Genomic DNA, 23659 nt, shown 5'->3' on the forward strand with positions numbered 1-23659 from the left:
TCATAGCCATAGAGTACGTTGTAGTTGTTTTCTTCTTTGCCTGCACTCAGTGTCTGGTCCCAGACTGATAATGGTTGTAGTCAAAACTGTGAAATGTCTCTCTCACAAAGCTAACATTTAGCCACCTGGAGGCACAAGGCACAGTCCTAAAATATGTTTTTCATTTGACTTTCGATACTGGCTGTGAAAGGAATTGGAAAAAACATATAGTGCCATTTCCAAGGCATAATACACAAAGAGCATGTGGTGCAATGCTGGTTCATAATAACCCACATAAACATGACGAGGAACGGAAACAATGGGCTTCCCTTCAGTTTTTACATGAAAATCCCAAAGGGGTAAACATGTCAGTGTCAGAATCGGGGAAAAAACAAATTCATATCAATAATTAAATCCCTCCCATCTGAAAAGGATCTGAGAAATAACGCTATGCTGTTAAATGTGCATAAAGAGATCTAGAAGAGGTCTACAGTTTACCAAGGAGCTTGAGACACAGACATTACAAACATCATCTGATGCACCTTGTCAGAAGTTTCACTCTATGTGTTGTCACATAGAAACTTTGGCGGTTGCCTGCTCTTCAGACATTTTGAGCGTTGATGATTCTGGAAGAGAAAGCAGTGATAAAACAAAGAGATGTTTGGTAAAAACCCATTAACCTCCCAACAGCTTCGAGGATTTAGATAACAGGAAATGTGGTCACATTGTATCGTATCTCGCCTTGAAAAGCATAAATTATTGAGGGCCGTTTAATTTCCCATGACTCTTCCTGCTCCTCGTTGGGACTCTGTGAAAATGATCAAACTGTAAGCGTAACACAAACAGAGCAGAACCATGAATTACTCGCGAAGGACACAATTTGAACATTGGCTTCGGTTAGCCATCTTTTAACTCCGCATCATCACGAGCCAAAATCAAAGTCCCCACTGGTCATATTCTGAGCAAACCTGGAGGGATGACGCATCGTTGAACTCTGAAGCACCATTTAAAAGATAAGCTAATCTGCTTAAAAGTCCCGCCTTAAGGAAAACGTCCACATCTGTCTCTAAGTTTGTGTATCAAATCATATCTAATTTCATGTAATTGGATGAGACAGTCTATTAAAGTTAAAGTTCTCTTTTAGACTTGATTGCATCATCCTGAACTTGAATTAACCTACTTTGAGTTCTTCATGAAAAACAGTTTGAAATTTGACTATTTCCATAGCTTTCTGTTGGATGCCTTACGAATCTGTGGGATCCTGACAGAGCAATATTCATAATGCTGACCAAACAAGCCTGTGTTTTCCATTTCCCCCCTCGGAGAATTCCCCCCCGCAGTAGTATGTTTTGTTAGGTAAAAGAAATACAAACTAAACAATACTACACACATGAACAAAGTTGGGTTGAACAAAGAAACAAGACGAAGAGCTGCCACGACTTGTTCTTGTTTAGTTTTCTGTTATGTTTATCTCGGTGTTTAGATTTCCTTTCCTGTTTTATTTTGTCTCGTTCTTCCCTGGTGTTGCTTGTTTCCCTTGTTTGTATTTTAATTGTATTGTTTCCAAGTTTAGCTCTTTTACCACTTTCCTCCCTCGTGTTGCTTTACCCCTGTGTGTATGATTCTGTTCATATTCCGGACTTTGGTTTTTTAGTTTTTCCTGTTTTATTTTGTAGTTCTTACCCCTGAGTGTGATGTGTAGTCTTACTTCTTCCCTTCTGTATGTTTCCCTCCCTTTTTGATTGCCTTCATCAGTTTCACCTGTGTCTTGTCTGTTACACCTGTTTGATTACCCTGCTACCTCTGTTTTCTTTTCAAAATAGATTTGAGGTTTTCCTCCTCCGTTAAAAAAAAACAAACAAATCCCATCCGCACACACTCAGTTCTTCAAAACATCTTTGTTCACATGAAAATGCAAAACGCATTGTTATGGTTGTCATGAGCATGCCAAGTCAACATCCATTTGTTCTTGACATGCAAAATTTGCCTCGCCGTTCTTCTGCAATGACCATTTCATTTACAAAGTTGTCCCACCAACCCGAAGTCCGACATAGTCTGTCAACATAGTTGGAGAGCAACTGTATATGTGTTGGCATGTAAAAAGGCCAGTTAGCAACGTTAACACCTGCACTAGTTTGATTACGTCTGTCATTGCACTAATCTCATGTAAACAAAAGTGACAACGTCGCACAGTGACGTCAAACGGAGGAGAAACCGGCTCACAGTATTACTTTACAAGCATAAAACTGTGTTTCCCCTGTTTTCCAAGAGTTTTCTAAAATGTGTGTTTTCAGTTACCTTGAAGATTGCAGTTTGGTTTGTACAAAAGGCCGAAAATGCAGAGAAAAAGCTGCGTTTTCAAAAATGCCCGCCTACAGGTGGACTAGGTCTTTCTTAGCCTCTGTGTTTCTTCCCTTCTGTTTCAGTTCCTTTGTCTAACCTGCCTGTACTCATGTGTTCTTGGCTCCTGTACATTCCCTGCTCCACGTCGTTTCTTTTGGACTTTATTTAGATGTTAAAGAAGTAATCCTTATTTTGCCTTTTGTTCTTTTTGTAAATTAAAAATGTTTTTGGTTTTCTGCACGTCCCTCCTCCTCTTTGTTTTATTACTGTGTGACAACAGCTTTATCTTCAAGGCCAACAAAGTCAACACAATGTGTGAGTGCCTCATATTTTCTCCCAGCATTTCATACTATACACTGAAAGGTGTGAATAGTGTACAATGTTTCTTCAAGGTCGTTCCAGCTACAGATGACCATTTACCCTTCCAACAATAAGGTGAATGTTTTGTTACTGTTGTACCTCAAGGCTGGTGAAAGTAGCTGAGTGATGCAGTGCTCTCTAAAGATATGTGACCTTGTTGGGTTGTGCACTCAATTTTCTGAGACAAAAATAAAAGGTGGTTGTTGGCACTAAAGGTTAGTCCTCTTATGACACAGTCATTGTAGAAAGGTCTGAAGAACAGTTTCAACTTTATACAACATTATGTTTCTTATCTTTGAACTACTGTAGAACACTTTACTATGAGACAGTTATGAGTGATTAAAACAGATGTTCCTAACGTTCACATACCCTCACAGTTCATAACAGAGATGAATATGGATACGTCGTTGTGCCAAAATGGTACCTGCACATTTGTATTTTAAGCCAATTCAAATTACTTCTGTAAGTTGGAAAATATACAAATGAAACCTGCCGCTAAATGGTCAGAAGATGGGTGAAATGTTGACTCATAAAAGCATCAAACCAGGAACACAGGTTCAGTTTGGGTGCCTGAACCAAACATGATGTCACAGAAATGAAGATTTCTTTCTCTATGTTTTGATGGTGAGAAATGACAATGATACACAACATCCTAAACTGTTCAGGTTGATAAATAATGATTCATTATTAGATAGATTCATAATAGTATGTCTGCTGATGCAGTCTTTCACTCATTAGCCCTGACAATACAATACTTTTAAAGAGAACAAAATTCATAATGAGCCTTGAGATGTAGATTTAAATGAATATCAGGGTTGGACAGTAACAACACTCCAAATAGCTAACGTTTGTAGTTCAGCCACATTTTCCACTAACCTGGTAACAGTGTCGCTGTTTTCTGAATCATATAGTTTTCAGAAGCTAATAGCTGTTATACATTAATTGTTATTCATCAAGTATAGTGTGGTCGCGTCTAAACAAGATGCATGTTCCCACATCAAAGGTGAAGCACAGCTGAGTGCTCTTTCATGGTCCAAAACGTTTCAGGATGCGTAATAGAGGCAAGTTGATACACAGACCTTTATTTGTAGTGGACTATATACTTCCTATTGACTATGACATCTTTGTCTAACCATTGATGGATGGATGGATGGATGGTAATTTGTTTAATGGTTTGGCTGCTGCTGATGTCGAGCTGCACACATTCAGAATGTTTTCGTTGCAGTTTGAATGCCCATTGTAGCCTCATACATCCACTTCTTTATATTTCAAGGATGGACTGTCTTCACTGTGGGTGAACACTGAGCATGGACCTTTTCTGTTTTATTATGTTTGGTTTAGGAAATATAACTAAGCATTAACAGCTAGAGAAACTACATATTTCATGCTTTTTATGAAATGTTGGACATAATGTTCCTGTCTCACCTTGACTATAAACACATTACGGCAGTGTGCATGACTCAGCCACAAAACAGAAGAAGCCTTACAAAGTATTGACATTTAAAAAGTAAGAAAGCAAGTTCTCAGCAGAGCTTATTCCCAACTTTGTCTCTTGCCAACCCATTTTCTGCCTTAAAGCTTTATTATACGTAGCCAGCACGGACAAACTGCACAGACCTTGAACCATCTGACATGCCTCCATCTTTTCTGTTACTTTCATTCATATTTCATGTTTTCATATTTTCATATTTTTAATGAATGCAAAGACTAACCTGGATACTGCTGGAATGCTCCCAAGGTTATGTTGTACTTTTCAGCTAAATAAATCTGTTTCTATTGCTACACTGGAGGTTTGCAGAAATTTAATATGAGCTACAACTCCCTCATTTTTGATTATTTGACTTACAGCCATTTAATATTTAAACCGTTGGAGAAAAATGCCACAAACAGCACTGATTACCTAAAAACAATTGTTGATGACAGAGGTGGGCATTCCAGTTTGAGACTTGGACTCGGCTGCACAATGCACCAATGGAGTCTTACTTGTTAACAGAGCTGTCAATCATCACATTATACCCCTTTTTATAGTATATAGTAGTATGTAGTAGTATGACCTATACTGCAACCAGTCAGTAGGAGGAACTCCTAATGTGTTGGCTTTACTTTTGATAAGCTGTCTTGTCGTCCATCTTTTCATACCGTCTCTGGTCTGAACCAATTTTCTCCTGCAGAGAGGTCAAAAGGGATTTACCGAACATTTGAGTGAAAACAAACTCTTTACTCTCATCAATAATCGAACATACCAGCAGACACAACATGACCTTTTCAGCTGTCTGGAGCAGGTGTGTAACTCTGCAGTGTAAAGGGGAACATAAGCTGCAGACAAATTCCCGCTCTCACCTTATGCCTCATGAAATTGCACAGCTTGTCTCTTTAAATACGCTCCCCAGTGTACACTCAGCGAAAAAAAGGCCAGTTCATGACCTATCGAGTTTTCCTCTTGTGCAATTTGAAGGCAAATTGATTTCAGTGTGACGTGTTCCTTTTTTTTAAACAGATTTTATGCCACTGTATGCGCAGTGGGAGTAGTTATTGAGGAGCTTTTGTGTTTTGTGTATTGGAAAAATAATTAATGATTCTAATGAAGATCAATTAATTAAAATAAATCTGATTTTTAACAACCGACTGGAGAAGTTTGCTAGTCTATGTTTAAGCAGTTGTCTCAGATGTGTGTGTGGGTTCCTCCACCAGTTCTGCGTAGATTTTCTGGACTGTTTTTCAATGTAAACCCTCCTCACACTCTCAGCTCACAGACAGGATAAACACTCGTACAGAGGAGGTCATGTGAGACGCCCACGATTAGAGGAAGTGGAGTTTATTTATATAAGCAGGATCTTTATTTTCTCTGCTCTATAACATGGCCATTACAAGACACACTCGTATCTTATCAGTAAGAGGCATCCATATGAACTACTGCTGCTGTAGCTTCTGGGGTTAAGTTAGAATTAAATGTAATTTACCGTGTGTACCATGAAGACATGAACTACTATAACAGTTTTTGCACCAGGCTGTAATAATTTCAACAAGGGGGGTTAATTGGACCTACAGGATTTTTGCTGCCATCCCCAAGTGGACACTCAAGGAACTGCAGTCTTTTGCACTTCTGCTTACATTTTCCACACCTGTTTGCCTCCTAATATGACTGGGACTTCTTTGAGCCCTTTGCAGTTACTGCTCACACACATCACACTTGACAGCATTTGATTTCTTGGAAATGATGTTTACCTTGTTTTTTTTACAATTCTGTTAAAAGTTCATGAAAAGATGGGGAGTTGTTTCTTTGGTGTTTTAGATCCCCTCCTTTGTGTCAACAGGGGAAATCATGCTATGTTGCGATGAAAAGTAAGAGCATACATTACTAAATAAATAACAGCTGAATTGATTGATATCTAGACTATAGATATTAATCATCTAGATTCTAGAGGAATGTTTGGGGGGGGGGTCTTTTATGCTTATATTGTAGTGACAGGACAGGTGATAGAGTGGACAATCAGAGAGAGAGAGATGAAGATTTTTTCAAACTTTAAACATTCCCTTGATCTGGCGTCACAGTTTGCTGTTTAGATTTTTAGTATTCCATCTGAATATATTTATTTTTTGGTCAGGGAAACTTGAAGTGGACATGTTTTGTATACTCAGCTATTTACAACCAATCAGGAAAACTAGATTCATTGATGTTTATTAGACACTGGCCTGGAAGACACCGAGTAGGCCTCGTCCATATCAATTGTTTTTTCTTCTGCAGCTGTTCAACTGCAACCTGTAGTCAGTGGTCTGCCATTTGCCCATACATCTTTCAAACAGGAAGCAGCTATTACTCCTGTATGTAACATTGAATAATGAATGTAGTTTTCTGCAGTATATCGAGTGCACTTAAAGACTCCCTTAAGCATGAGAGTGAATCCTACAGTAGACTGCACTTACAGTATTTTCTCCTTACTGTAGCCCAACAGTGATATCAGATCTGTGGGGAGGAAAGTGCAGCTGTTATGTTCACTTTCATGTCATGAAGTAGTATGTGATGCATAGAATCTAATCTTGAATGCACTGAAGCTGCGGCTTTGAGAGCCCGCAACTCTACCATGCAGCGCGGAAGATTGGTGCTTATGCAATTACAATGATGTGCTGCTGGGGATGGGTGTCTTATGATACAGGTCAGGTTTCTTAATTTGACACAACATGAATTTTGCGTAGGGGTGAAGTTATTTTTAGGGCCCCGAAGCACTTACAGTGTGAAGGACCCTCTTAAAACCCTAATGTTTATTATTACAGTTTCTAGCAAATCAGTCGCGTATTTGAGGGCTTGAACGTGCATGAAAACTTCCCAAAATTGCCACGGTCATCAGGTCTGGCGAAAAGTTGTATGATTTGGTGCTGTCGTGAAAACATTTCCAATAATGGCTCAACAGCGCCCCCTTCACATTATCTAAAATGCAGCCCCACAATACGGCTTTACCTACATGCACAAAATCTTTTGTGCGTGTTAAGCAGGCCAATACCTACAAAAAAATCCTCTTAATGTCATGGTGAAATGTCAACAGGAAATCTGACATTTAGATATACATTTTGTTTTACATGCTTTTTGTTTTACATTATTTCACATTTTCTTTAGAGGCCAACTGTTACAACTTGGGATAATTTACAATTAAGCACACGGAGCATGAGGGGGCAGATAACCAGAGAGCAAATATTTTGATATGCAAATATTCTAGTTTGTCAGTGTCTTTGGGGTTGGCAGTTTGCGCACAGCTTTTACATCTGCTGCCTTTTATTGCCTTGCGGGGGCGTTTCAATTGCAAACCGGGTGACACACGCATCCAATTTAAGATCAAACGTAATTATTAACACACTCAGGTGGGTGAGACGGGCCTGGGCTGTCAGCACATTTCTTTGTATAAGGGAAATATAAGAAAACATTCATGCATGAGTTCCTCTGCCTTTTATATTTGAATCTGTAAATCCTAAGGTTGACAGAATGATTTGATAACAAGCTCTGTCAGACCACTTATCCAGGGATTACAATGCTTGTTTTTCCACACTGTCTTATTACAGAAATTTAGAGCCTGTTCTGCATTGATATATGTGGCTTTGAAGCTCTGTTTTCACAACTCAGGCTTAAAGGAATATTTGTTTTGTTTTTCAGGGTTACCAGAAACTTAAACACATTTGCTCCTATAAAAACGTCAGATCAGGAGCTGGTTAGAAATAAATCCATTAAACTCAACATTTGTTTGTGTTTTTTTTTTTTTTAACTCGTTGCTGTATTCATCATCATTTTTGGTGCAGTGGATGGTGCAGTAACATGCACCAGCCATGTCACTTGCATATACATAACTAGTGTCACACTTTGCAAACTTCGCGTTACTGCAGAGATGGAAAACAAATCATGTAGAGGCTGCAAATCATAATGAAATCCACTGAGATGTTTCTCATTGGGATGCACATTCCTGCTTCTCCACCCACTCCCCCATTTCCCAAACCACACACACACACACACACACACACACACACACACACACACACACACACACACACACACACACACACACACACACATCCCAACCACAGAGTTGAATAATTGGACTTTGAACTAGTTTATCTATAAACAGAAACGACTGTAAGCGCTGTTGTAGAAATAGATGTTGACGAGATGAAATGTTTCAGATCTTATGTTTTTAATTGTTATTTTGTTACACTCATTGTTTAACTGGGACATGAAGTATGATCAAAAGTATTTTGTCGTAGCAAACAAAGTCTGAAAGGATGACTCATAGGTATTGTTCCTAACTGTTGACCTAGATGTCTTTGAGTTGTCGTGTCTGTTTTGCATTTATGCTGCTGGTTTGAACTTTTCTGCCTCCCAATATGGTCAAGTATCATCAAATAACATGCAAACATCTGGATTGTTGATGATTTTAAACTTTAACACTTTGCATTCACTGTAGAAGAGGTTACCATAGTATATGTTGTATAGTGTGTGTGTGTGTGTGCGTGTGTGCTTGTGTGTGTGTGTTTGTAGCATAAAGGGGCCCCATACTTTCCCGGAAAGTGTCTGGCCCAGCCACTTCCCTTACACAGCTGTTCATACAAGACGCAATGAAATGCACATGAAATGATACAGGGCAGAGCTCCGAAAAACCCCAAAATAATAAAGTATGAACAGAACAGCCTGAAAAAAACCTGAGACCCTCCCTTTTTTAAATGCTCACTCAGGCAGAAACCAAAGGTCTGCAGGCCAGTAAAAACACTCCAAGACCCTGACCAAGCTGAATCTCAAACTAGGTATTATTCAAAGAAAAGACTAAGAAACGACTCCCACTGGTTTCTAAATGACCTTTGGAAATCGGCAGGTAAGACTTTGTCACCTTTTTCGGCTTAAGATTTTTCCCAAACAAAAAGTCTCCAAGTGGAAATTGAATTTGAACCGCTACATGCCTTAAATGCCTACATGCTTTAAACTCTGTACATCACTGTCAGCATTTGTGCATTTACATAAATACTGATAAATTCATGAGTCCAAAGTGGGCTCATTATGTTTGGATGAAAGTCCTGATTGTTGTGAAAACTTATTTAAAATTATGATTAGGCTTCTTGGGATGCCAGTAGCCTAATGGTTAGTGCGCAGACCCAATGTTCAGAGGCTGGTCCTCCAAGCTGGCCGTGCTCCAAACGAGTCCGATCCGTGGCTCCTTTCCCGCATGTAAGTCCCCCCCCATCTCTCTCCCCCATCTCTCTCCCTCATTTCTGACTCAATCCACTGTCCTATCTCTAAATCAAGTCATAAAAAGATGACAAATAGCATTGAATCACCAACAATTTAGTGATAAATTTGATCTATAAGAGTTTATGTTCAGTACATTTTGATCTTTTCTTTCTGGAATTTCATGTTTATACCAAACTCAATCATTTGTACTCTCTTTCTTTTATTAAGATGTGCACACACACACTGTGTAATTCTGCTGTTTAGAACGTCTTCTGCCTTTCATAAACTTTGGTGATGAGATGTATTTAAATAGATGATCATTAAGTCACTTTATTTTGTAAAGAGGCTCTGGCACAGCGATTACAACCCTTACAGTACGTTCGTCTTCCTGCTGTGCGTGCCCTGCAAGAGAGAGAAGTTGTATTTGTTGAACTAATTTCTCCCATCTGTTTATGCCTAATAAACAAAAACAGATTGATGCCTTCAGATGGTGAAACTTCAAATCCAAACAAAAGAAAATAATCAACTTTAGGGTGAAGGCAGACACTAAAAAATCATCAAGCTATCATTTTGGATCTGTGTTAGAGTGAGATCCAAAATGATACCTGCATTGCTGCTTATGCCAGTAGTGGCACCAGAGGGAGAAGAGAAACCCAGAGGGCTCTGAAATTGCTTTTTTGATTACTTAATTAAGACATTCACGATTCTGCAGGATGCAGTGTCAGACAGAGAGTTACATAACGGATAAACAACATTTGCACAAAGCTTCAAAGCCTCTGGGGAGCCTGCGGCTCAGTTGGTAGCGTCTGTCATCTTTCAACCGGAAGGTCGGGGGTTCGGCCCCCGGCTCCTGCAGCAACATCTCTGATGTTTACTTGGCCAAGACACTTGACCCCAAGTTGCTCCCACTGCTTCGTTGGCATCGTATGAATGAGTAAGAATGGGATTAGTTACTTCTGATGGTCACTTTACATAAATCTCTGCCATCAGTGTGTGAATGTGTAGGTGTGACCTATGGTGTGAAAGCACTTTGAGTAGTCAGAAGACCAGAAAAGCGCTTTACAAGTTCAAGTCCATTTACCATTTTACCATTTGAATGTTGAAGTGACAAAAACCAGAGAATTGATTGCTGTGCTCCCATAACCAAAAATGAGTCAGTCAGACTTTTTTTTATGTTTCTCTTGCACTCTGCCCTTCTCTTTGACAGTTCATCTCAAATATGTGATAAATAAGACAATCCACTGTTAGATATTAAAGATGTGAAACACAGTTTATGTTGTAGGAATACAAACTTTTTTTTTTTGCCTCCCATGTTTCTGCAGCTCAGTGGAAAAGAAAGGTTGTTATTAAGTTGACATAATCTCACAGGGAGGCTTTCTGGCTTTGAGTTGGTGAATCTCTGTGAAACAGTTCCTGTCGAAAGGGGTCTCTTTTTTTTTTTTTTTTTTCCACATACAAACCTCCAAAAGAATCATTCTGGACAAGCTGTGGGCGGAGGAAGTTGGGTTTGAATGTCAAGTATCATGTGTCTAGGCAAAAGCTTCTTGTTGAGTTTGCAAACCCCATCATCTCTCCTTACTGCGGTCCTTAGTGTACCACCATCTGGCCCACAGCTGAAAACTATTAAGATCCGCTGGAACTTCCTCCTTACTATTCCTCCCCAGTTTGAAGACAAGTAAGTAGCTTTTATCTTAGCTCTGTTGTTGTTTGCATGTTTCTCTCCGTAGATCTTTTATTTATTTCCTCCTCTTCCTGTAAAGAGCAGCGCTTGCTTTTCTTTGATAAAGTCTGCCGGGGTGCAGCATTTGATCCACAGGAGTTAGAAGTGACAGGCTGTGAGAGAGCAAGCCTGGCTTTTAGATTAGACACCAAGATACCACGGTCGATTCAACTGAGGAATTCTGGGACTTAAATTCATAAACAGATTGTAGTTGTGATGTCTTATGTGCTGCGCTTAGCCTGCAAGCTTCCAGAGCTTGGGGTGAGAGCAAAGAGAGGAAAACAAAGGATCTTTGTTGATTTTCTTAACTGAGGCATTATGTTGGGACCCCAGTGCATGCTCTATCCCATGTTAAAAGCCTGATGCCTTTTCACTGCATATGGGTCGGATTAGTGACTTGGCTGAGAGGCATTTAAAAAAAAAAAAGAAAAAAAAGCATGTTAACTTCGCTTTCTTTTTTCCTTTTTTTTTTTTGTATTTTATTTTTAAACATTACCTTTTGTCAAACTTCTGTACTTGGATTTATTCTTTGATAGCAGTCTAGGCTTCAGAGCGGACTCCACAGGGTCAAAGTAGGTCGTGCTCATTTCCAGAAAGAGTCTTTCTCAAGCCAAATTCCAACAGTTTGAGTCACTGAAGGTGAATTGTTACTCTGGACATGATTTCACTGTGTTTTGGGGGATGATAGCTTCAGTAAGTGTCGGCTCCTATTTCCCACTATGTAACTAAATCTTTAGAAAACATAACACAGATTACATATTGTGTATAGACAAGGAGGCCTTGATGGTATGTGTGTGTATTTTAAAGCTAAGCCTTACTTTGATGTCTTTGTTATTGTATTGTATTATCTCTTGTTTTAGCTTATTTCTTTTTGTAAGAAAGTCTAAAAATGGTGAATAATTGTAATGAATGGAGGATAATAATAATCAACTGGTCATACTATAAGTCATAATATGTTGTAGAGAGACTCTGAGTGCATTTCATATGTGAAGTGTCTTCTTCCTCTGGTCAAGGAATTGAGCAGACCTAACCTTGTTCTTCCACTGCAGCTTCAAACGTCCAAGAGAGACTGAGGAAGTTTGCAGCTCAGTGTTAAGTCTGTGCGTAGGTGTGTGTGTGTGTGTGTGTGTGTCTTGGGGTTGAAAGTTCTCCCAAGGGGGTTCTGCTGAATCACCAGACAGGAAGCTATTAAAACAGGCCGACATCGCGGCTGTCAATCAAACAGAGTGCCATCACAGTCAGGTGTCAGGAGAGGTGTTGCCTCACACCACAGTGTGTTACAAACACACCAAGAATCTCGACAGCTTGTGTCTGCTCTCAGACGTTACACTCGTTGCCAAAATTAGATCAGTTCGATAAATAATATTTATATTACTAGCATTGTATAAAAAGTCTTTGTTCATGTGTGGCTTTGCTACTCTGAGAATGTAAGCTCTCCAAAAACGACTTTTTGTTCTTCTCTGTAACACCTGAATGCAGCTCCAGCGGGAGGTTATTTAATCTGTTTTTAAATGTGTCTGTGTCAGCTGCATTTCAAGGTTTGCATCAACGCTAAAGAGCTGAACTTGTTCAAATATACATATTTATGCTCATGATAAAAATCCTCTCCATTCTTCATGCCTCAAAAGATCCTCAGATGCGTTTTTCTCAAACGGTTTTATGAATTCATTGTTAAAAAAAACCATTGATAGTCTTAACAAAATATCAGACGCCATTAAAGGAAGCTGATGCTAATTTGGTGCAATTTGCAACAAAATGATGATGATTATGATGATGGTAATGATGATGATAGTACCTTATTTTCAGAGAAAGTGTGAAATCTTTATAGCATAACAACAATTTCATCCCACATCAGACTCAAATGGAGACAATGCACAAAGAAACAATGACATTACAACAATGGAAGAAAGTTTTATCAAAGCTCTTTTGTTCCAAGATTGAGCTCTATTTGTCATTTTTTCGATTACCAAAAGAGATCTCCACTCTTACCCTATCATAGCTCAGAAGCTTGTTTTATCTGGACTATTATATGAAAGTTGGGGCTGTTGTTTTTTCAGAGACAATACTGTAGAACAGCTGAAACATGATATTTTTCCAGGTTGAATCATGGAAATTCTCTAGGAGTTGGCAGCACAGTCCTAGAGCAGATTTCCATTCAGTTGGAGCCTTTTTTGACTTTAAAGTAATAAGCAGACTTTTAAACACATCCAAATTGTTTTGAAGTTTAACTTATTTCGCAACTGAGCACTTCAATCCAGAAAAGCTGCTTCTCTAAGGCTAAGTACCAAGGCCAACACTGCCAAGGTCCTGATTTGGCAGTCCAGATACTGCAAAGTAGTTTGCTGCTGAGATCTGCAGAATCTTCTCTCCCTGTGTTTGGTGAAATGTAAACAGGAGGAGTGCCCTTGTTCATCTGCCATGCAGTGTTTCAACAGCAGCATGTCAGACCTGTAAATAGGAAATACAAGTTTTCTCATTCTGCTGCAAAGATATTCTGTTTTGGCAGACTCAGGAATGTCCCAGTCCCCACCCTAAGCCTGTTCCATTTACAATTTCTTCAGCCCTTTGCAGGGCCTCTGTTGCAGTAAAATATCCCCTTACTGTAAGAACCCACACATTGTATTTCTATCTGCAAACTGCATTTACCGCAGTCATATTCTCCCTATATCATTTGAGGGTGCCAGTCGCTCAGTCTGTAGGAACTTGGGTTGGGAAGTGGAGGGTCGGTGGTTCAAGTCCTGGAGGTGCCAGGGTACCTTCCGAGTACTGCCGAGGTGCCCTTGAGCAATGCACCGACCGCCCAACAGCTCTGTTGCACTCCCTGTAAAGCACCGTGTAGCACCCCCACATCTCTCCATTATTGAATGTCTGTAGGTGTGTATTTCAGGCCTATGTGTGTGAGAAGCATGCCTCTCAATCACAGAGTGTAAACTACAAAGTATGTCAAAATAAAATGACGTCACTTTAAGACATACAGCTTAGAACGTGTCATTTTTTAACTTGAAGCCAGTTGCTCATCAAAACAGAGCCAGCCATGTATTACTCTAAAATGTATTGCTGTCTTATAGTTCTTTTTAAAGGATGACTTGTTTACCATCAGCTCTTTTCTGCTTTAATGACAATATGTGAGCCAATTGAACAACTTCAGAGTGTTTCAGTTGCATCAATTATTTTGATCAATTAACCTCCACTTAATTTAACTGGATCTTTGTATCCCAGCTCAGAGATATTCTCAGATAATGCCAATTATATTTGTGCCTTGATCTGGATCTGAGGCACACTTGGTAACATAAACTTCCCATGAGTTTGTTGAAGTGTCAGGTGATGAAATAAGCCAAAATGTGGTGTTTGAAACACTAACAGCGTGAGGAGAAAGCTACAGAAGGTCAGAAAGTCAAATCTGCCACAATAGGTAATGTCAACTTCTCAATTAAACTATGAAAGACCTGGCCACATTAAAGATAAGCTATAGCTACCAGGAAACTTCCTGCCCTGGAGTGATCAGCACACGAAAACATAGCTTTCATCTCTTATTGGCAGTGTGACTTGCGCCTCCTATTTCTTGATTTTCAAACAGAGTTATGGGTAAACATCATCATGCATCACGGCCTACAACTAAGATTGGGAGATGTATGATGACAGACTTACACAATTTTGGTTATTAACATGAGATGGCTATCATGTGGGCATTTAAGTAAATCATGGTTTAGTCCTCTTGGTCTTATGTTGGGATGGGTCTAAAGATTAATCAAGGAATCAAGTCAGATGGAGTAGCTTTGGTATTACACGTGTGTTATACCTGAGAAGCTCTGAGCTCTGTTCACATCCGCTGAAATAATCATCACAGGAGGGAAGTTTATCTTTGGATGCTAGGTAGAGACTTAACAGTTAAGGAAAAATACATTATGAATATACTGTACTTCTACACCTCTGTCCAAGGCAGCTTGTTAATCAAAGTTACATTATTATGCTACACGTTTTGTGTTCTCTTTCTATTTGAGACCTATTTGGCTCCAGCACATGTTGCATCGAGTCTTGTTAGCTTACTTGTGTTTAAAAGAGGTATCAGTGGCCTTTTGGTCCCTTTGGATCAGTGCTGTGTTTTTTTAATGTAATTTATGCAGCAGTCAAATTTGGGATTCTGATCAGGTCAAACATTTTGGAACCATGAAGACATCAAATCAATGTATCCCTTGAATGCATAATTATTCTCCCTCTTAACAACTGTAGATTTTTCTTACCTAACAATTTTCTCGAACAATTCTTAAACGTAAAGATATATTTAATTAGATTGAGGCTCCAAATCGTGTTTCTACTTTTGTCCCATTCTTGTGAGCATCTTATGTCACGGCTGCCTGCTCAGAATTACTTCAGATTCATTGAGAATATCCACTGTGACTCAGGGATGGACTGAAGGTTTGCCTTTATCATTCTTGTGAATAGGACATATCTCAGGGAATCCTTGAGGGATATTTATTACATCCAGCACAGGAGTCCGCTTTACTCAAGGTTTAAGTGAGTAGAATTTGACGGGCAAAGGTCAGTGTGTCCTCTCAAAGCACATGGCCATAAATCAAGAACTACAGAATTATGAAAACATTTTCCTACAAATGTGTAAAAGATAAAAATGATTTCAGATTCTACATTTTTCAATGTCAAATGTGCAAACAGATTAGCAGCAATGATTGTTCTGCAAGGCCGTCACTTAAAACTTAACCGTATGTACAAGATGTGTGTTTGTATATATATATATATATATATGTATATGTTCAAAGTGTTGAAGTGCAATGTGCAGTGTGTTTTCTGCATGCATATGTGCATGTTATAGTCACAGCTCCACACTGTGTTTTTTTGGATGAGGTGCTATGTTTTGACCTGAGGAGGGCTGAGTTCACTCTTCTCACAGCATGAGGGATGAAGCTCTTCCTGAGTCTCTCTGTGTTCACTGTTATGTGTCCTAGGTGTTGGCTGGAGGGTAATCACACATACAGTCCATGGTAGGGTGGTTTGGGTCCTTCATCATTCTTTTGCCCCGGGCGTGCCCCTACTTGTAAAGATGTCCTGTAGGGTGGGGAGACTTGTACTCATGTTGCGTTCTGCCGACTTCAGAACACTTCAGGCTGTTCCCAGTCCATTCATTCTCAAACGCTCCAGAATAAAAAGTCCTCATGATCTTCAGGGAGACTCTGAGCTTCTTCATCTGTCGGTGGTGGTGCTGCCTTGCCCTCTTCACCTGACTGTTAATGTGGGTTGTTCATGTCAGATCTTTAGGGATGTGCACCACCATGTATTTGAAGCTTCACACCCTTGCTACCAGTATCCCATCTATCCTGACTGCTGGTTGTTATGTGATATAAACATATATAATGCAGTAATTGATTTTTATATCAAAAGGGTCAAAGGTCAACTTTATTTTGACAGTCTTGTTCCTTTAAAAACACTTAAATGGGTCATTATTACCATCCAGTTCCTGCCAACATGATATAACAAGAACCACTGGAAGGAATGTCTTAACATTTGGCACAAACATCCACTTTGACTCAAGAGAGAGTTTGTGAGAGTTTTGATGTCAAGGTCAAAGGTCACTGTGATCTGCCCAGAAACAAACAGAGACATGTTCTCACATTCATTTTGACCATGACATCACCATGCTCTCCTTTAACCCTTCTCTCTGTCCATGTAGCCGCAGGAGCTGGGTATCGAACAAGAGAACAACCGACTACCACTGAGCCATGGCCGACCCAGTCAAGTTTAACTTATTAATATAAAACATTGATGGCTTTTGGCTGTATAGGATGTTAACATAAAGAGCTGTTCGATTTTTTATGAATAACACCTTGGTTTTAAAATTGTAGCATTTTCTAGAAGGAGACAGTGTGTTGGTTCTTTGGTTCGAAGGTGTGAACCAGCTTTTTTTTTTCCATTCACAAAACGGCTTTAATAGCTCAGGCACCCCATGATGAATGGAAAATGCCCAACATGGAAAAATTTAATTCATTTTCTAAATTGCCCGTGCACTACTTAATTTGTCTGCAAAGGCAGGACTTGAAATAGCTGTTGTTCAGCAGGCCATGCATATTTTCCCACAGTGCAAGAGTAAAGAATATTGATTGTAGAGCAGGCTGACAGCTACCTCGTGCTGGACAGTTTGTCCTTGTAGTCCTTTAGATTGCTGAGCTCTCACGGGAAATTCATGCAAAGGTCTGAAAGCAGTCAAGGCGAATTGTTCACTTTGAGATGTTTTGCATTTGAAAAAGAAATAGCTCCTTTTTTCCATGATGTGGCTTTGTAGTGTACGAGTCTTTGATATAATGGCACAGTAAGTCTGAAAGAAAGAAAAAACACTTTCTCTGGCTACAGCCCATATCAATGTGTTACTAGGATAATGATGGGTTACCAGTTTTGTCCTTGTTTGGAACAAGTGAAACAAAAACTTTGACACAGTGGATCAAAAACAATGATGGTCATCATCTTCTTGTTTTGTAATGACTAAACATGAATACTCATTTGTTTTTCCCCTCAGTGTTAAGGTGTAAGCTAAAATAATTCGTAAGACTTTTGGACATGCTACAATCCTCTGAATCCTTGCTATACTATTTACTGTGACAGGGTGGCAGTGGCATGGACACATGTCCGATGTGTCCTTGGTCAAGACACTTAACCCTGCATTGCTCCCGCTGCTTCGGTGGCAGTGTATGAATGGATTAGTGTTGTACTTACTCTTGGATGTACAATGTTTTGGATAAAAGCGTCTGCTAAGTCAATTGTTGTAGTTGATCTAAACTATCAGGATGTGTGTTATAATGTAATGTTATAATCTACACCACATGATTGGTGTAACAGCCTCCCCGGCTGAGGAGTATGATGTAGTTGTGTGGTAAACAAATGTAATGCAGCCTGCACTGAGACTTTATGTTGAACACACTCAGACAGATTAACATTACCTCACTCTCAGCAGGTTGGGATTTTTCTTCCCCCCCAAAAAACCATCAGACTTGTTTGTTTTTCTTTTTTTCTGCCTACTACTGAAGACTTGAGGTCACAGCCATTTTTAACCCCCTTCTCTCTGCTGCTATTCCAGGTGGAACACAGGCAGACACTCAGGAGGGACCTCAGAGACGCACATTTTCCACTATGAACCGCGCCTTCAACAGGAAAAAAGGTGAGCAGAAATAACCCATGCAGATTTATCTTATGGAAAAGGAAACACCTGATTTAGCTACAACAGTACCTCTTTAAAGACTGAATTTAAACATCTGAGGGAAAAGCTGCGTTGTATAATACAGAGTCAGCGGCCCTTTACAGTCGTAAACATTCTCACAGTAGACTCTTATACCAACCGAGTTTGTAGACATGTCATACTTTAAAGAGGACAATACAGCTATTCAACATATAAATCAGAATCAGAGATGCATTTTTATCCCCCGGGGGAGATTTGGGTAGAGTTTAGTCATTGTGGGGATTCTGTAAAAACAATATAAAATACATTTTGTGACTCAGGAGGAGATGCACAAACTTTAAATGAATAACAATAGTGATGTCAAAATACGTCAAGCATTGTCAGCAGTATTTCTGTTCACCAACATGAAGAAAAAGTTTTTATGTGCCACAGCAAAGACATCAAAGGACACCCGCTCTCAGTGCTGGTTGCCTTAAGTGTTCATCAAGACGTGTTTAGTTCTGAAAGGTATAAAGCCGTTTTCACATGCACTCCAGATATTCTCCTTACACGGCTGTTCACATATGCTCCTCACAGCGAGAGGAGGAATTTAATGAATCTTTTGCCAAAAAAACTGGTCCATGATTTTATTGAAATGTCTGAACTTTTGGCCTGGAATATTGTTCCTCATTTAAACCCAAAACAATAAGTTAATTCAGCAGGACTATACAATCTTTGTGGAGGATGCTGTAAATGATATACAACCAGAAAAAGAAAAAACTGAGTGATGTTTATGTTTATTATTTTGGCTCAAGGAATAATTTTATTGTTTAATATAAATCATGAACTGTGCAGCTTTAAAGGCTGTGTGACCGGCCTGACATTATGAACATTTATCACCACAAGGCAGTAAAGGACAACAAAAGTGTCAGAACAGGCAGAATATAAACCAGACAGTTATATTCATAGACATTCTCAACATAATACACATCCTGCCATGCTGTTCTTTGACTGTAAGGGTGGATGAGCAACAGTACAGACTCTTGAGGTGACCCTGTCCGAATGCAGAGGAGGGATGTTTGCTACTGCAGTTTGAAAAACAGCATGATGTGTTTACCACCATCTGTCCCCCTCCCTCCCGTGTGAATCAGCAGACCTGCTGAAGTCTTGGACAGTGTTGGGGAAACAGTCCAGAGTCCAGGTGGTGTGCTGGGCTTTAATTACATTTGAACATCATAATTCACTTTGTGCCGTTAGGTCATCTATTTCAGGAGGCTGAGATGGTGATCATCCTTTTTCACCTCACATTAAATTTCATTTTGAATGTGTGTGATGAGAATGCAGCTCCTTTACTTCAACTTTAAAACTCTGCAATGGAATAACGCCTTCAGTTAGAGAGGCACCGATAAACGTATTTTTCAGTTCCCTATCTGATTACGATCCATACGTACCGATACTGATGATGATACCGATAATTTCATATCATAATTAGTAATGTTGTTGTTGGTATTATGTGTGAGGCGACACAAAGTTGTAGTACACAACGGTGAGGCTTTTCAAATCAAATCTTTTAAACTGGTGTAAGAATTTTACTTTTTAACATAAAGAAGGAGCTTTTCCATCGTCGTCATGAAGACATCTTGTGGGCACTTCTTATAGTTCAGTCTGAACGTCTTCAAAGCAAAGTCAGTCAGATACCTGGGACGTAAATTAATTATTTCAATATCGGATCGGTCCCATCTCTACCTACAGTGTAACATCTGTTCATTGATTCTTCAGTGTATCTTCAGATGTGTTGTTTCCCTAAATGATGTTCAAACTTTCCAATAACTGTTTGTAAGTCACCCCCCCCCCCCCCCCCCCCCCAATAAAAAAAAAATATATATATATATCTATATCTATATATATACCAAATTGTGCACTCTGGAATATGCGTTGATTTATTGCACTCTATTTTGTTTTTGCAATGTTGTAAAAACAAAGAGAGATTGCAGGTTTAGTCCTTTATTGTGCATTGCTGACCGTTAACTATTCCATTACATCTAGACTTTACATCTACACGTTTGCGCCCATGTTGTTAGGTCATGTTGGAGGTTGTTAATTAGATCAGTTTATAGTGTGCTTTGGCTGCAGACGGATAATGAGAAGACGGTTAAACAGACTTTAAGCTGTTCTGTAAACTAAAGCCTCCGGACAGTCTAGCACACTCTGTCCATTTATTTTGAACTGTTAGAAGCTGCAGAAGACGCCTCCATCCAACTGTCTGCAATAAAAGTGTGTTAAAGCCTTTTCACTAAGAGAAGGACAGCAGTTTCCTGACCTCCACGATGCACTGAAGCATCCACCCACCAACATATATCTGACCCTAAGGCTTCTCTCAAGATTTCATTTCTGCAACACTTGCTTCAGTCAGACGGTGGAGAACAGTGCCAAAAGGTCCAAAACAGAAAGCATGATAAACGCTTCTCCCTTTACACAAGGGGAGTATAATATACAAGAATATCTTAAAACCATTCATGAGGCTGTAGAATACATTTAGCTATTTCCATGCATTTTCAATAAACCTCAGTGTTTGAAGTTTCCTTTTTGCTAAATAAAGCCCGCGCTGATGAGGAGATTACATTTCCTCTCAAAGTTAAGCCTCCAAAGATTTGAATGCAAAATTTGTATTTAAGGCCTTTTTATGAGTATTGAATTGTAATATGAATGATCCACACTCTCAAAATGTTCTGAAGGGAAATAAAAGGAGGCAGAAGATAAGAGCGCGCTCCAATAGCTCCTCTTTGTTAGACTTTGAACTATATAAGAATAGATCCAGACCAGCCTGCTTGATTGATTCCTGTCCCATTATGTCATAATTGGATTCCCATGGCAACAGGACTTCTTTTTTGGTTGAAAAGAAGTGTTTAAACAAAACACTATCGAGTCTCAACTGAAGAGTTGAAATGTGCTTTGTGTGGTTGACACTGTCCACATTGCCCTCTTCCATTATCATCTTTATATGTATTTATTATTTATTTATTCTGTATGTATTCCCTCTTTAGTTATTCACTCAAGCACTGTTTGGGTGGAAGCTACAGGATGATTACAGCTGCTCTCTTATTATTATTTCTCACTCCTTAATGCGTAAAAAGCTCTGTTTAAAAGGCCATCTGGACAGTCGCCCTACAGTCCAGCACGTATATACAAGCCCAGCAGATTTTATTTAGTCATAATTTCTTCATGCCCTGACTGGCTCTAAGAGTGATGACTGGCACAGGCCCGCTGTACTGATTTACCTCCCGCTGTATCTCCGTGTCTGGCTGTGTTTTGTGGACCCGGTCACGTCTAGCAGGTAATGCCAACGGGGATCTTGATCATTTTTATCACCCATGTTTATTGCTCGATGCTCCTGGACGTGACTGCCACAGTTGGACGCCACAGAATTCATATGCCCTTTTTTTCCCCCCCAATGAGCCACAGAGCAGCAGCGTAGAAATCACAAGTCACTCAGTTACATATTATGTATTGTGTCCTCTTGTGACTCTTTAAATGGGAACTTTGACTTTGCAGTTGATCACCTTGTGGATACTTTGCAGTGTTTGCACTCAGTTTCCAGTTTGTTGGGTACACCTGCATGTAGCTGAAACTAATGTAATATAACACAACAGGCCTCATTAAGTTACCGCTTCATCAATGTCACGGTTGGCTTCAAAGAGTATCGCAATAAGAGAAATTGTTTTGTGTTATTGCAGAGAACTTTAAAAAAAGAAATTGTGTTACAAAAACAGTTAATTACTGCAGAAGACTGATTTTTAAAGATATGAGGCGAGACTGTGGAGTAACGCTTCCACCATGTCCTGGTGATGAATAAACTGACAGACTTTTCTCTCAGTAATTAGAGACAGAAAATGAATCCAAACTTTGTATTTGGAGGTTATTCAAATGCAGGTCACTGTAATGTGCTGCATCATATCCCCACTGATTGGCTGCAGTACTAAATATATTACAATTTCTGTCATAGCAACAGATGCCAGCTGAAGATAAGTAATGTTAGTGCAGAAAATGTAATAGTTGGATGTACTGTGACCATCCCGTTAGATGAGGACGGTGCAAGTTTGGCCTAGATTTCCTGCAGCAATGAGAACCTGAGCTACTCAGGTATTTTGGTGACACACTTTTTCCTAAGTTTGGGTAATAATTTTGCGTAGTCATGGGGAATCCATTATTGAGTTTTTCAACCACTGGAAAACTAAACGACTGATTCTCCGTGTTTATTTTCCCCGTTCTTGGGTCAGTGACTATTTCAGATGTGTCGTCAGTATCTTAATCTGAGAGATAGCTGGTTAATAATTCTTCTTAGATATTCTCAACAGTTTTAAGTTGTTTTTTTTGTCACAGCCTCCACCAGAGTTTTTATATATTTTTTGGATCAGCTATCTTTTCCGTCTGTGTTTGTCCTTCCCAAGTTTGTGAGTGTGATGAATCAGGTCTACCTGAAATGAATGTCTCACAATGGTCCAAAACTGTACTTGACCTTAATGATGAATTAATAAAATGAAGCTGTCAAAAGTCAACATAACTGTGGTCTGAAACTGTAAAAGTTTTTTCACTTTAGAATGCATTGCCTAGATATGGAACAAATCCACAAAAATATCTAAAGGATAAACTGATGATGTCTTAAACGCAAAAGGTCAAACATCAACTTAACTCACCCCCATCCTTCATAACCTCCACTGGTTCCCCATCCCCCAGCGTATCCACTTCAAACTTCTTATTATCACCTACAAAGCCCTCCATAACCTGGCTCCTCCCTACCTGTCTGAGCTACTCCACCGGCACACTTCACCTGCACTCTCAGGTCTGCTAATGCAATTTTACAATATTTCTTCTCTGTATTGTTTTTGCTGATTTGTGTGATAGAGTATTCAGAAAAGTGCTATACAAGTCTGATATAGTTTTATTATTATTCACCGTGACATTGTTATGTCCTGAGAAAATACTTTCTTGTCCTTTTACCCCTTTAAATGCCACATCTCAGGAACACAAAGAGGAAATATCTTCAAACTTAGCACAAACAGCCGCTCAGAGGGGAAGTGATGACAGTTTGATGGTCAACTGTCTCTCAGTAGACACTTAGATCCAGCCCATTCTTGACTGACAGATGATATACAGTATCTTTAAAAGAAAAAGTGCAAAAACATCCAGATGGACTCATGGATGTCAATGGGTTTTCTTGTTGACGTTTTCGTCCTGTTATGGCAGTATCTTAGCAATGGCTGTTTTTTTTTTAACCTGGTTGAATTTTTGCTGTTGTCTGTGAACCATCCAATCAATTAGTGAGATCACAAAGAGTGCAGAGAGACACAGGACAAAAGAGGGAGAGAGAGAGAGATTCTCTCTTGTTTTAAGTCCT

General features: G+C 39.4%; 1 protein-coding gene across 4 annotated transcripts in view; it reads left to right on the forward strand.

Annotated features, from left to right (window-relative positions):
* gulp1a (GULP PTB domain containing engulfment adaptor 1a) overlaps nt 1–23659 on the forward strand; it is an 88726-nt gene that overhangs the window by 42436 nt on the left and 22631 nt on the right. For 3 of the 4 annotated variants that reach the window (XM_065962618.1, XM_020636581.3, XM_020636585.3), the window contains one exon: nt 18187–18267. In XM_065962618.1, coding sequence (XP_065818690.1) covers nt 18240–18267 — 28 coding nt within the window. In that variant the 5' untranslated portion in view covers nt 18187–18239. Of the gene's footprint in view, nt 1–10890; nt 11061–18186; nt 18268–23659 lie in introns of those variants that run through there. The other variant, XM_065962619.1, reaches the window with a different exon arrangement.

This window comes from Labrus bergylta, chromosome 13 (genome assembly GCF_963930695.1).
Source record: "Labrus bergylta chromosome 13, fLabBer1.1, whole genome shotgun sequence".
NCBI lineage: Eukaryota > Metazoa > Chordata > Actinopteri > Labriformes > Labridae > Labrus > Labrus bergylta.